At 43.7% G+C, this 15,141-nt stretch overlaps 1 protein-coding gene across 1 annotated transcript in view; it reads left to right on the top strand.

The window, feature by feature from the left end:
* Positions 1-15,141, top strand: part of tnr (tenascin R (restrictin, janusin)) — a 179,705-nt gene that overhangs the window by 159,750 nt on the left and 4,814 nt on the right. The window contains exons 24-29 of the mRNA XM_056420767.1: positions 3,769-3,899; positions 7,518-7,650; positions 8,479-8,630; positions 8,854-8,950; positions 12,762-12,923; positions 13,428-13,591. Of these exons, the coding sequence (XP_056276742.1) occupies positions 3,769-3,899; positions 7,518-7,650; positions 8,479-8,630; positions 8,854-8,950; positions 12,762-12,923; positions 13,428-13,591 (839 nt within the window). The remainder of the gene's footprint in view (positions 1-3,768; positions 3,900-7,517; positions 7,651-8,478; positions 8,631-8,853; positions 8,951-12,761; positions 12,924-13,427; positions 13,592-15,141) is intronic.

The following is a 15,141-nucleotide window of genomic DNA, read 5'->3' as shown; positions in this document are numbered from 1 at the left end:
ATTTAAGCTGTGAGACCGGAAAATAAGAGAATTTGCTCCGGGGGTCTCAATAAGCCTGCAGGCTGCAGCGCCGGGACTCTCTCCCCTCAGATGTGTCTGAGCCCACTTGCCAGAAAGTGCTTGGCAAGTTTTTGAAGCGGCAGAGATCCTCGCTGCCTCACTGGGTTATGAACTGAGAGTGCAGCTGTTACAGAAATATAATCTTGATTCTTCAGGCAATTAAGGCATTTTTGACAGTTGAATGTACTTTTAAGAACGCGTTGAGTTATTTTAATACAAAACACTTTGGAAGTGTGCTATAATATTCAAAATGGTATAGTATATAGTATTTTAAATGGATTATGTTTTGTCTACTATAAATATTTGTGTTTTATTAATGTTTACTTGACCTTAGCTTGAGAAGTGTCATTTCATCTCAGCCTTATTACCATCAAAATGTCTTATTGTACATATTTTAGTAACTTGCCTAAATATATAAGTTGTATTTTGTATTAAACTTACATTACAATGTTCTGATATGGCATCCGTCATAAGTAAATAAGTACAACATTTGGAAGCTAAATTGTAGAGCGTTAAAAAGGATTTAAAAGAAAGTTCACCGAGTACCCCCAGTCTTTATACAATTTCCGTGTAGCAGGAAAAGTAACTCTCCTAAAATACTGTGAAATAAATGGACCAACACTTATCTAGCGGCAGTGATGGTGTAGTTACCGTCTCCATAAGTTATCTTCATCTTCATCTCCCCACCACCCCACTGACGCGAGGGAGAAGAAGGAAAGTATGCAGAAAAGGGCACACGGGAGGAAATAGGCTCGGACACGGGAAATTGTAAAACATAGAGTTCTTATCGTACCTTCATTAAAAAGATGACAGCGGTTGAAAGAAGAAGAAAAAACTCGGTCAGTTGGAAAGACTCCACTTCGCCATCGTCTGCCTCTACGTCCAGAGCGAGTGCCTCCACACGGCTCTCAACATGGCGGCGGTGAGTCGCCGGTTTGCAGCTAGCGGAGTTCCTCGTACAAACGACGCGTTTACCTGAGGGGCAACGAGGGATGTCGGCGTCAGCTGTAACCGTATGAACGCAGTGGGGGGGCTCCTTGATGATGCTCATGACTACGGCGCTTGGCGAGTCGTAAAGATAACGTCACGATACCATCTGTGAGATTAAACCAAGAGGCCTTTGGTTTAATCCAGTGGACTTCATACATTGAGAGGAGTTGCATCATCCAGGCAGAATATTCACAGACAAACAGCATATGTGAAGTGAGTGGTGTGAAGAGAACATTCCCCGCTCTCTTATCTTCTTACAGCAAATTGCTGCGGCCCATGCTGCCCTTCCCATCTGCTGCTGTGTGTGTGTGTGTGTGTGTGTGTGTGTGTGTGTGCGTTTCCCTTTAGTCTTGTTTACACTGAGTGTTAATGAGACGCGAGATGAAGCCAAACCTATTCATCTCAATACCATTGTTCAAGCCACTACGGCGGAAGACGGAGCTTCAGAGCTGCCAGGAACTCAGACAACACCTGCTCACCTGCTTGGTCACACTCCATGAAAAGGTGTAATGGTGTGTGTTTGTGTGTGTGGGGGGGGCGTGATAGAGAACGGGACAAGGAGACAGATTTAATTGTTGAATAAATAGAAAGACTGAATAAAGACGGGACGTCCATTTCTATGAAACGCCCCTCCCTCCCGCCTCTTCCCTCTGTCATCTACCCCCCCGACGCCACGCAGCAGCCGCGCTCGTCAAGGGCGAGACCGGAACAAAGAGATGAACTCTGCTCATTCTCCAGCACGTTGAGTTAGAATGGCAGCCTGTCCGATGAGCAGGAAAGAAGTTGGTGGACAAAGAGAGAGACAGAGAGACCAGTTTGATGTGAGATTAGGAGGAAACAGACAAAAGAGGAGGAGGAAAAGCAGAAATGAGATGCAGACGCAGCCAATAAAGACGTGGAGGTGCAGAAGAGGGGGAGATCGGCACGTCATTGCGGACGTTAGCCAGTCTGCAATGTGCTGAGTTTGTCTCTCACTCTCAACAACTCTCTCGTTCCCTCGTTTCCCCCTCCCAGCTCTCTCTGTGTCGTTCTCTCTACACCCGTCACACAGTGTGGATCTGCCTCTCACTGTCTCCAAGAGAAGAGACGGGTCACGCTGTCGTCAGGAGGTTATCAAGGCGGGTACATGCTGTTAGTATCTGAGCGGTCATTCATCTTTACCTTCGCATTGAAAATGCGGAAGGTTATGTTTTGATCGCCGTGTATTTATTGATTGATTTATTTATTTGTATGCGTGTTCCTCGCATAACTCAAAAAGTATTAGACCGAATCGCATTAAATTTGGTGGGATGGTTGGTTATTATCCGGGGACCATTTGATTAGATTTTGGGATCGATCGGGTCAAAGGTCAAGGTCATGAAAAGGTCAAAATCTTCTTTTTACCATAGCACGGTACATTTCTATCCAATTGGCATGCAACTAATGCCAACATGTTCATAATTCAATGCCCAATCTTGTGATATGCGAAGGTATGCGCTCTACCGAGTGCCCGTTCTAGTTCCATATGTAAATGGTAAATGGACCTTTACTTGTGGAGCATTTTTTTCTAGTCTTCGGACCACTCAAAGCGCTTTACATGACATCGTTCACCCATTCACCCCCATCCATACACTGATGGGAGGGGCTACGGTTCCCCCTGTCCATCAGGACTCACTGACATTCACCCACATGCATACGCCGTCGGCACAGCTATGCGAGCCATTAAGGGTTAAATGTCTTGCTCAAGGACACATCGCCAGGAATCGAACCGCCGATCGTCGACCCTGCTCACCGCTGAGCCACGGCCCATGTGGATGTGAGGTGTGCGTATCGAGGATTTAAACGAGATGGGCGTGTGTTTGTGGAACGAATGGTTCTTGGTTTTTTTGTATGTATGCAGCAGACTTAAATGAGGTCTGGGTTCAACTGGGGTCAGATGTTGACCTGAAAGTTCAGGAGAAGTCCTTAGGGGCGAAGTTAAAAGTTCACACTGTTGAAGTCCAGTGTTAGAAGAAAGAGACGAAATGGAAGAAAAGCCGGAGTCGAGAAGAGGGAACCACAGAAAGCGACGGCCGTGAAGTAGATATCTTTATTTCATATTCACAGCGGTGACGTTGGATTGCACAGCACGGCGAGCGCAGCACTTCATTTGCTTTTTTCCTCCCGACTCGCTGACGAAGAGCCCCTCTGTCATGATGTAACTCCAGGAAACAGATTTTCAAAATAAAAGGTCATCTATTTTCTATTATGCACTGAAATGAGGTCACAAAGCTTCTCCTGGTATGTCAGAAGATTAGATATTGACTTTTAAAAAAAGGGTGATGCAAGGTGGGGGAAACTGACGCGAGTCTCCTTGTGACGTGGTTAAGGTATCAAAGCAGGCACTATAATCAAGCCTCGCTCAAAGCAACCAAGAATATACCTGATGGTGTGATGTAATGTGCAGTAAAACTTGTGTGGGCTCGTGGACCGAGGGCTGTGACACACGGACTAACCGTGGGAAAGTGTCCCGCGGCTCCCCTCAGTCCTGTGTGGATTAAGGATCACTGACGCGGAGATTTCACCTTCCTTGTCGAATACCTCTAAAAAGCTGAAACACAATGAATATGAATAATGATCCCGTTTCGCAAATCTTGGCGGAGGACTCCACACTTAAGTCTTTTTTTTTTTAGGCCTACAGTGTGTCAGGAACATGTCCTTGTTTAACAAGAAGTTTCTATTGTTCTCTCTTTCCGGCAGCCATGGACGCGCCCCTGAACCTGACAGCCAGCGAGGTGAATCACCGCAGCACGCTCATCTCCTGGGAACCGCCCATCGCAGACATCGACAACTACATGCTCACCTACAAGTCAACCGACGGCAGCCGGAAAGTACGGCGCGCCCACGGCGCAACTCTCGCGTCTCCGCTCTTGTACACACTTACACGGTTGACGGTAATTCCATCGTAAACACATTCCCGCAGCCAGAATGTGTTTCCTTATCTCCTCGCCATCTATTCAAATCCTGTTGAAAAAGCACGCTGACAAACACGCGTCGATGAGATGAGCGCCACTTCTTAATCCACTGAAGCTCAAGAGAGAAACACAATGCTGCGGATATTGAAGCGCATACTGAAACCTCCTTCTGCAAAAACACAACATGTTCCCAATGTAATCAACGTATTATAATGGGGTTGAAGAGGAAAAGAAAATCAATGCGAAATCACAACTTTATGGAAAACACTTTTATCTTTCAATCATGTCTTCCCTTGATGTGCGAGCACGTTGGGACACACAAACACACAGACTGAAACACACACACACAGACGAGGGAGTGGCGCAGTGAAATTGCCCGTCTGATAGAGATATTACTTTAATGTGTCTCAGTCGGCACATTGTTTATTTTGATTACACTTTCAGATGTGGCTGAGTAACGGTAATAAGACACGCGTCAAGCCTGTTAACGAATTGACTATAACCCTTTCCCATGATGCTCTGCTATAAGCTGCTTTCTACTGGCAATCCGGCGGTGTCTTACACACAGGCGCACACATGTACCTAGATGCACACAGACCGTACTCTTTAATGCTCAGGGCCGATGTAACACAGGAACAGGGAAGAGAACTCACTTATATCTATAAGCAGTGATGGACATTACATCTGCTCTGCGTGGTTGACCATCGGGTGTCACTCATGCTCAAAGAATGCAACGGGAACACGTCAGCTCGTCCCTTCACTCGTCTCCAGTGCAAACAGACTCCTTTCTGCATCGTTCTTAAATATTCTAGTCTTGATGTCGATCCCATCCTCTGGCTTTTTATCCTTTTCCCCAAACAGTGCTCTGTTTTCTCAAGGAACATTATTGCATTTACATCGCAGTAATATTTAAATCAACATGTTATATGACATTTCCAGGACTCTGCATGCATTTTGCATGTGAAGTCAAACTTAAATTATGTTTTTCCCTTACAGCATACATATCTGCATAAAACATGTACATACAGAATACAAATCAGTGCCCAGAAGGGATACATTTCAATTATATGCTGTTTAGTTTCATTAGGTACATATTCTTTTTTGAGCAATTCCACACAAAAAATGTCACACAGCTGATTGAATAGTTTCATGTTCAACCATATCTGCATATAGCAGTAACTTCACTCTTCCATCAGAGGCAGATGTTCACGCTCACTAATAACCAAACAGCAGCGACACCAAAAGCTGCGGGCAGCAACACACACACGCTTTCTTATCCATCTTACAAACACATGTCGCCGAACACGCTCCCCATCAATCAGGGTCTTTGTTGCAGAATGAGCGACCACACACACATCCATCACACAAATGTGCACTGCTAACAGTTTGCGAGCCGGAGAGCTAACGAGTTCCTCAGCTGCAGCTCGTTGAGCCGTTAGTGGTTTAGACGTTGCCGTGGTCCTACTCTCCTTCACAATGAGGAGGAAGAGGAACAATTTCTTCAAAGATCTTTTTTTTTCTTCTAATTATAATTTGAAACAAATTTTAAAGAGAAAACTGCTTTTAAGGATTTATTTAATTGAAAGATGGAAGATCTTTCGAATTAAAAAAAATCAATTATCCCGAATCATTAATGTTGCTTTACATTTTATTTCAGTGTTCATTGCTGTGAGCCGCGTCAAGAAGTGCTCATTAAGAATTCATGTTGTTCAACAGGTAGGGAGTCATAAATCTCATTAATGCACAGAGCAAAGATTAGTGCTGTGGCGGTAGACTGAATCACTCGTGAGATTTTCCTCCGGTTATCTTCACTTGAGGTCTGCAGCCGTGGCTCTAATCTTGCCAACTACTGGTGAGCCTTACAGCTGGTCGGACACACAGATATTGGACTTTTGTAATTAACACAGTATCCGTGAGATTAATTTATCATCTGATTAACATTTACTAACCAGCTGTGCAGATCTCCCCATTCAAACTCACAAGGATGAATACACATCCACCAAACATCCTCACCCTCACATACACAACCAATAGCGAGCGTATATCCGTATATGTGTTATGAAACAGGGCCTTCTTCACTTGCAATATAAATCTTATCTTGAGATCTTGACCCTGAAAACCTGGTGGGAATATGTCCGATCTTCCGAGACGACGAGACACCATTTACCAGCTGCTGCCCTGCATAATTCACAGAGACACATTGCAGAGAAATATATTTTGGTTTCTTTCCAAACTGGCTGAATATTGCATTTTTACTTGTTCATATTTAATGTGTATCCAGGACAAAGTGTAACACAAAAGCACACAAACGCGTGAACAGACACGCTTCTGTTCGTCAACCGAGGCATTCTGCCAGTGGATTCATGTCTCTGAAAAACGGAGGTCTCAGAAGATGCTCGGTCCAACGCCCGGGCTCGGTGAAAGGGAAGCAACTGTACCGTTGTGACTTCTGAACCACAAATAGAAATGTTTGCTGGCTGTCGGATAAGAGTCGTTCATCTTGTATCCGCTGTCTACTTGGCCACACTTGTCCTCCCCTTCTAAGTCTTACTGCGTCGTTAATTTGAATTTCTGAACACACACAGCATCACCACTGTTTGTACCATACAAGATCAGTGAGACAGAAGACAAGCAGAACTTCTTCAGTATGTGTTCAAAACTAACCAAACAATAGAATAATGTTTCCCTTATTTCAATGGTTTCAATCAGAACTGCCAATTTATTTGATTTTTATTAAAATCAGTTTTATTGCCAAATGTTTTTGTTTTGGTGTACTGGTATATAACATAAACATAGGAGGAGACAATTAAATTACAAATAAAAGCATATATTGTAAAAAAAAATAAAGAAATATAAATAGAGAATAAAGGTAGAATAAGAGTATGAAAAAATAATACCATTTTTGAAATATACCTGATTTGAAATCAATGAACTGTATTTCGTGGTTGTTCTAAATTCCCCTTTTCTCCTCGTTCAAGGTTTTTTATGGGGGAGTTTTTCCTGTGCCGATGTCCCGGGACAGAGGATGTCGTGTACAGATTGTAAAACCTTCTGAGGCAAATGTGTATTTTGGGCTTAATATTTTTGTGCAGATATTTGCAACATTGTCCAAGGACTGTGGAGATGTTCACAATTGGAAGTATAAAGAGAGGAGTCAACGTACAGAGTCTGAAGGGTTTGTTACCGCATACAGATGTGAACACGTTAATGTGACATGTCGGTGACATCATTCCCTCTGTAGAAACCTCCGTTGTCGCCAGTTTGATAAGATGTTGTGCTACCGGAGCACAAAGCAAGCTGCCATGCACTTCCTGAACTAAAATAGCTTGACGGCTTCTTTGTTGCCAGAGGTCTTTGGAAAACTCACGAGCTCAACTCGATGTGTTATCAGTGACTGGTGGACATTCTCATAGAATTAGTTTTTTACCCTGAGGTTTATGCTGAATACATATCCAATTATTGATTTGTATAGGGGGCAATTTATCGAATATCTTTGTGTCTGCGTGTGCGTGTGTGTGTGTGTGTGTGTCCCAGGAGCTGATCCTGGATGCAGAGGACACGTGGATCCGACTGGAGGGACTGGCAGAGAGCACAGAGTTCACTGTCCAGCTCCAGGCTGCGAGAGGACTTGACACCAGCGCTGTTGTCTCCACTACCTTCTCGACAGGTACAGTTCACAGATATTCACTCACATTGACACACACACACACAGCATGTATTGGTATTCTTCGATTGAAGTTTGGAATTAATTTCTTACGGGGTAAGTTTCTTGAGCCTGCTATTTTTTGTCGCACCCTTGTGCACAGAGTTCCACATTACTGTCACCAGCACAAAGGTGCACAATAATGAGTCCCCAAAGTCATCTCCCTTCCCTGTAGCAGAGCGAGGGAGACTTCTCCTTAGGCAGTAGGGTGGTCGGCTACATTCCTAGAGCTGAACAGGGTGCTCTATTTTTCAGTGTGTAATTTGTGTCACTCAAATAAGGGCGAGGAGGCGTCGTGAAGCTGCTAATCACCTGGGGTCTCATTTATAACACAGTGCAATGGATTTTATTAACAATAAATATACGAGTAAACGTGCTCACATGGATCCGCCTCACATTCCACTTGAAATGTTTAATGCAAAGCATGAATGTTGATGGAGGGCTCTTAGCTAGAGGGGAAACTACCGAGAGGAGGACACAGAACTCGAGGGGCTCGTGCATCAAGTAGTCCCTTTGCTCTCGTTCCCTCTGAATTATATAGTATTAGAGGTATTATACGATATTATTGAAAGCTGTGGATGCTATATTCTTCAATTTGAGATTTTTTTAGGTTGATTTTTTATCATTAAAAAGGTATAGGTCCACATGGATCTCATTTTCCTCATTGGTATTGAAACATAGATTACTACAGATTAAAAAAAATCAAATAAGATGTAGAAACTGAATGATTAAAGTCAAACTATGGACAAAGACAAGGGAATCATAATTTCTCGTCAAACCGTTTCTCCCCAGGGAGTCGTCTGTTTGCGACGCCTCAGAATTGTGCCCAACACCTGCTGAACGGAGAGACGCTGAGCGGCGCCTACACCATTCACATCAACAGGGACCCGAGCCAGGGCGTGCAGGTGTATTGCGACATGACTACTGATGAGGGAGGCTGGATCGTAAGTCACTGTGAAGACAACGCTCTCCTTCCTCTGCACTTTTGTGAAAATGTATGAAACCGTGTCAGTTAGGTGAAGAGAAAAGAGGATTTTGTATTTATTTGGACCTCATCCAGTACCGAAGGTCCTTTTGATCGCAGTGCTCGATTGCCTCGGCCGTTTTAGTCAACCGCCGAGTTGTAACTTGTCTGATCTTGTCACATCGTCACATTTCGGTGTCCAGGTGTTTCAGCGTCGTCAGAACGGACTCACAGACTTTTCCAGGAAGTGGAGTGACTATCGGGTCGGCTTTGGGAACCTGGAGGATGAATTCTGGCTCGGTAAGACTTCCTCTGAGTTCATTCAGATAGAGAATACAATGAGAATACAGTGTAGCACAGCTTCAGACTCCAGGAGGAGGAGGTTCTCTTTCTTCTTCTTTCTATCTCCATGAACCTAATATTAGGTATAAGGCAGGTCAGGTTCACTTCTGTCTTATTCATATTTATTTCAGCTTCTTGTCACCATGCCCGGCATCTTTCAGCTGCATTTTATGGGCTGCAGGTTGATATTAAGCTGCAAACTGGTCCCCAATCTGTTCATTTTTTTTGTGAGGTCTGTTTCATGCTCTTTATCTACACACCGTCTCCATGACTGAAGTTGATTTAATAGCTACAATCAATAGAGGGTCATAACTCTCTCTTGGTTTCAATTGATGGATCCTTTTTATGGAGAGGAAAGATGTTTCCAGTATCTCGTGCAGTATATAGCCTTTCATGTACGATATGTCACCCCAGATGAAGACGGAGAAGCGCGCTGCTGGAGTTTTGTGTTGTTGTTGTTGTTCATTTCGTCTTTTAGCAGTCGGCTTCACACAGTCGATCCTATTCATTACGGAATTCTCTGAAAGTTCATCCCTCCCTGAAATGACTTGGTAATTGTTTTTGTCGTCGCTCCGATTCAAAGACGAAACAACACGACGTCCTCACTGTTTCGATGGACTGCTCAATATCGTTTCTTTTTTTCTCCCCAAAAATCTCATTATGAAAAGAATAATTATATTCATTGGAAAATGTGCAAATGAGTCACGTTTCTTCATGGGACGGTTTTTGTGTTTTTATTTTGGTCCAGATGATCAAAGGAAAATATGACATGAATATTTCATGAAGGGAATCGGGACCTTGAGAAGACTGTTTTTTTAACCTTTTGGTGAGATAAATTAAATCACAACACTGTGTGGACACTTTATAGCGTTACATTATTACCACATTATCACAGAGCTGTTACTTTGCATCTGACACATATTGGATTATAACACAAGATAGCTGTGACACACTCTCGTCCATTCGGGGCTACGCACACAGTAATCGTGTTTCATGCAATTATAGCTGAGTGTGTCCCATGTGTGGCCTCAGTGGTGTCTTTAAAGCAGTAGTTTGCAGTGTTGTTGAGTTGAATAAGAGTGTCAGCTGGTCCTCTTACTTGTGTCCACCGCCACAGGGACAGGAAAACAGCGGGAATGCTTTTTGCTGGTATCCATTAATAATTAGCTTTTCTACGTCAACAAAGGAGTGCGAAGGAAATTGCTCACGGAAGCGCAGGAGACGCGGTACAAAATATCGGACAAACATCTTCGTACAACAACACGACTCGCGTCAGAGAGGAGAGAAATCACTCCAGCGTGTGAAGTCTGGATAAAGTGAGCTGTAAACTGACAGCAGTGTTTTAGCTGGAGGCATCATGGAGCGGCATCCTGGCACAGATCTGCCTCATAGCTTACAGATTTATACGGGCTTTGTCCTCATAATAAAATCCGAAGACATCCAAGCATATCTGGTTCAGCGAGTACAACGTTTCATCTGACCCATTTCCGAATCAGCAGTAATCTGCCCCTCACTGTTTGACGTATACTAGTCGGGGCCACCTTCTTCTATCTCTTGGGTCTTGTTTTACTTTTTCTTTTGCCTTCTAGGTTGCACTCACCCGTCTTTCTTCGGTCGTGTACAGTGCGCTGTGCTCTCAGTGCATGGGAGCAGTTTAATGTAACCTCAGGGTGTGGAGCATCACAATCTCCCCATGATGCTAGATTACGGATTACACGCCAGCAGGGCCTCGGAGTGCGGCACGACAAAAAGTGACCCGTTAGTCCGTTGAGTCGTCGGTTGAACATGGCAGGAAATTAAATATATATAGAGGCATTACGATTGTGCAAGAACTGACTTCAAATTAATAGCACCCTTCCAGTGAGCTCAATGGGCAGTTTAAGGCAGCCAGTCGGTTAATATTAGATACAAGTACATGTATGAATATTAAATGATAGATAAAAGCAATGCCAATTCAGAAAAATAACGAACAACTGCAAAATGTGTTTCAGAGAAACATGAATATAAATTGTATGAATATTTATGTATACCTCATATTCAAGAACACATTTCCAAAGATAAATCTGACTTTAAAATAAGCACTACCCCAGGATATCGAAAGTACAATAACTAACTCAGAATACTGGCATGCACAGTCATAAAAATAATTTCTCATCCATAGTCATTAAATCTGTGTTATAACATGTTACTGGCTAACCCCGAAACATTTAGAATACTTTTGATAAAATACTACCACTGTTAAATATCTTTGCACTTCAGATGTGTATAGTTCCACATACTGTATGTGAAGCCTTGTACGGTCCTGGGGGTTGTGTCATGTGACCACACTGCCTTTGCTCTGCAATTTAAGCATTTCCAGTAAGGAGTGTACCTCTCTTATACGTAAAGTAAATGGTGTCATCATACAGATGGCCACCGCAGTTTGAGACCATTTGTCCTTCACTCTTCTTTCCCGATGAGGTCACAGCCCATGGAGAACCATTAGGGTGGACATTTAGCGAATCGCTGCCTCCACACACATAACGGCAATATATATTAGGGAGTACGGAACCATAAACATCGACATTAAATCCACTCAAACTGAAAAGAAGAGGCACTTGACTGCTCAGCAGTAAAGAATATGGAAATTAAGCTTTCATTATTATGTATTATAGTTTGAAAACGGCCGTTTTTATTGCTGCTCAAGGGCAATCTCTTCTCCCGACTCACTGACCTCCGTCAGTTTTCAGGCTGAACACGGTGTCGGTTTGATGATCTAATAACAGAGAGAAACCAGCGAGTCTGTGAGTGAATATGTGATCATTATGCCATCCCTTCCTTTTCTTTCTGCGTAAGGGAGAGAAAGGCTGGTAATAAAATGTGACTGGATGGTAATATCGGTAGTTTAATAGTACAAGAGTGCAATAGTGTGTCAAAATGAATTTTGAATCACTGCCGTTGGGAACAGAGCAGTCTGATCCCATGAAAGCGTTGGAGGGGAAAGAATTAAAAAAGATTATGGGTGCCAGATTAATTGCTAATAATAGTGATATCATACACTGGTAATTAGAGATGACGGAGTGTTAAATAGGATTTTATTACAACGATTGCTGTTCCCCTGTCACCCTAAGTGTTTTCGGGTTGTTAGTAGATTTGATCTGTTTTCCATTGATTCCGAACAGCCGACTGGAAGTTTCCCCGCTCCTCTACTCCTCATCTCAGTCGGCTTCAGGCTTCTGATTGTTTTCCTTCTGTTTTGTATACATTCGACGCTTCTGTTGGGGGTAAAGCATGGAGAGACATCGCGCTTATCGGGATTCAAACCTTTACCCTCCGTCGAGGTGGACGAGCAGCTGCTACAAAGTCTTCAAGTCGCCATCATTAACTCTTTGTGGAAAGGTTTTACGTCTTCTCCGATCAATATTCTTAGATATCGTTGCATTTTATTTACTTTATATTCTCACTGTTGTATAATAATGTCATTTTATTATCTTATTCACACGTACAATCTGTTGCACGTCTGCCTGGTCCAAAGGAGGGATCCCTCCGCTGCTGCTCGTCCTGAGGCTTCTTCCTTTTTTCTACATTAAGCATATGTTTATGTGGAGCTCATCAGAATCTGAATCGAGGGTCAATGGATAGAAAATGTCACATGCTGTGAAGATTATAAAGCTCTTTCAGCAAAATGTGTGATTGGTAAAGTGGACTTTTCTTCTGAAGCACACGTATGATACTCATGCTGTTGGTTATTAAATACAAAGCATTATCATGTGGTGTTGTATGTCCACAGGTCTGGACAACATCCAGAAGATTGCTGCCCAGGGCCGTTACGAGCTCAGGGTTGATATGAAGGACGGACAAGAGTCAGTCTTCGCCAATTATGACAAATTCTCCATTGGAGATGTAAGAAATCTCTACAAGCTCCGGATCGGAGAGTACAATGGCACCGCCGGTACGTACACCACATTCAAGTTAATGTACTTCATGCTGTGCATGTTGCTTGGCTTCGTGGATGATATCCTTGTTATAAACACTCTTACAATATAGAAATGGGCAACAAAGACGTCAACATCTTAAGCTTTTTGCGATATCATATTTTATTTTTTGTGAAATACTGCAAAAAATACGACCCTTTATGATTTAATCAAGCAAAGTGTGATGTCTGAAACCCGCCTCAGCACTCCTCCACATTTCAACCTTTATGCTCTCAGTCCGTCGACATGACCATATGCCAGAATTACCTGTCATCCCCTTATGTTTGTAATTATAATTTTATCTTCCTGAATAAATTCCGAGCGCCTGAAGCTTATTTCCTCTGCCTCCACGCCTCGTGTCTTTCCCATTCCGGGCCGCTGACGTCCTCTCATCACGCCGTTATTCACCGCGGCCGTATGTCAATGTTTCCCGGCGTACGCTGATGTTTACGGTTGTGCTTCTGCCTCTCCTCCGACGTCAGGTGACTCTCTGAGCTACCACCAGGGCCGGCCCTTCTCTACAAAGGACCGAGACAACGACATCGCTGTCACTAACTGCGCCTCGTCTTACAAAGGAGCGTGGTGGTACAAGAACTGCCACCGGGCGAACCTCAACGGCAAATACGGAGAGTCCAGACACAGTCAGGTCAGTCTTCTAATAACAACACCAGCTGATCAAAGTGTGAATGTGACAAATGGAGGTCAGTTCGTGTCCGGTTCATCGAGTCAAACAGCTTGTGTGCTGCCAGCTAGAAACTAAACTAACCTCGTGGTTGAATGCCTCCACCAACCAGTCAAGAAGCAGATTCTATCCATTTCCGTCAAGCACCCTTTTAGACATTAGAGGGAAATTCTCATAATTAGCATATGAACCCTTGTTGTTGTTGTGGTGAGGTCAGAGTAACCTTGAGCCTTTGACCTAGGACCCCCAGTGTATAATAAGCATGTTCTTGAGTGGGCGTTTGTGCCAGATGGAATGAAATTCCCTCCAGGCGGTCCTGAGATACCACGTTCATGAGACATGTGAGGTCACAGTGACCTTGATCTTTGACCAAAATCTCATCAGTTCATGCTCGAGTCCAAGAGGATATTCGTGAAGGGGTCAGTCGAGGCCATCAGCCTCCTGGCAAGGCTGGTACTTTCACTAGTGGGTACTTTTGGTTTCATCGTTCATGGTTGTGAGTGGGTGAAATTCATCGTTGGTGTTCGCATGACTACAAAATTAAAAAGATTCTACAGGAATTTATCTTTCCAAAAACAGTGTTGCCGTATCACCTTGAACCGTTGTGGAGTCAGCAGGAAACTCAGATGCTTTCAAAAAACCTCAACACATAACACCATTGGGAAGTCCCCGTTAACTCTGTGCTGTCACTTTAAGAGAAACACATAAACTGGCTCAAGTGTGACGCTGTGAGGATTCAAGGTGACACATTTTAATTTGAAAGGCTCCTAAATTGTACATTAAGTTGCATGAAACTTGCTACGGGCCCTCATACGTCATACTCCACACTCGTTGCCTGATGGAGGAGCTGTAATTAAAGGTCAAAAGGGCTGTTCATGCAACACCACTTTATCAATTTTAATAAAGTGTTGAGAGATGATGCATCTCAGTTTTGACTTATAAATAAAATCCCTGTTATTTTTTGGGAATGACACTCTAATCCTAACACGCATACCATTAATTACATATTCCAATTACAGAAACGTGTGGTCCGTGAAACAGGGCAACAAATCCAAAAGGGGCAGGCAAAAATCTGAAGTCGGGTTAACAGGCAAACAGGGTCGTAACAGGCTGATCAGAACTAGTACTAGGAATTCTCTGGAGAGTTTGGCAACGACACACAAGACAATCTGGCAGCGGACAAGTGGAAGTGAGGGAGCTAAATAGTGAGGGACTAATGAGGGGATGGGCTGCAGGTGAGAAGGGCGTGAGGACCAGGTGAAGGGAATGAGGGACTAACGAGGGAGTGATCAGAGGCAGGTGAGAAGGGCGTGAGGACCAGGTGAAGGGGATGAGGGACTAACGAGGTGATCAGAGGCAGGTGAGAAGGGCGTGAGGACCAGGTGAAGGGAATGAGGGACTAACGAGGTGATCAGAGGCAGGTGAGAAGGGCGTGAGGACCAGGTGAAGGGGATGAGGGACTAACTAGGTGATCAGAGGCAGGTGAGAAGGGCGTGAGGACCAGGTGAAGGGAA

This window comes from Pseudoliparis swirei, chromosome 8, assembly GCF_029220125.1.
Source record: "Pseudoliparis swirei isolate HS2019 ecotype Mariana Trench chromosome 8, NWPU_hadal_v1, whole genome shotgun sequence".
In the NCBI taxonomy this organism is placed as follows: domain Eukaryota; kingdom Metazoa; phylum Chordata; class Actinopteri; order Perciformes; family Liparidae; genus Pseudoliparis; species Pseudoliparis swirei.
This window is presented reverse-complemented; position numbering and strand designations above follow the sequence as displayed.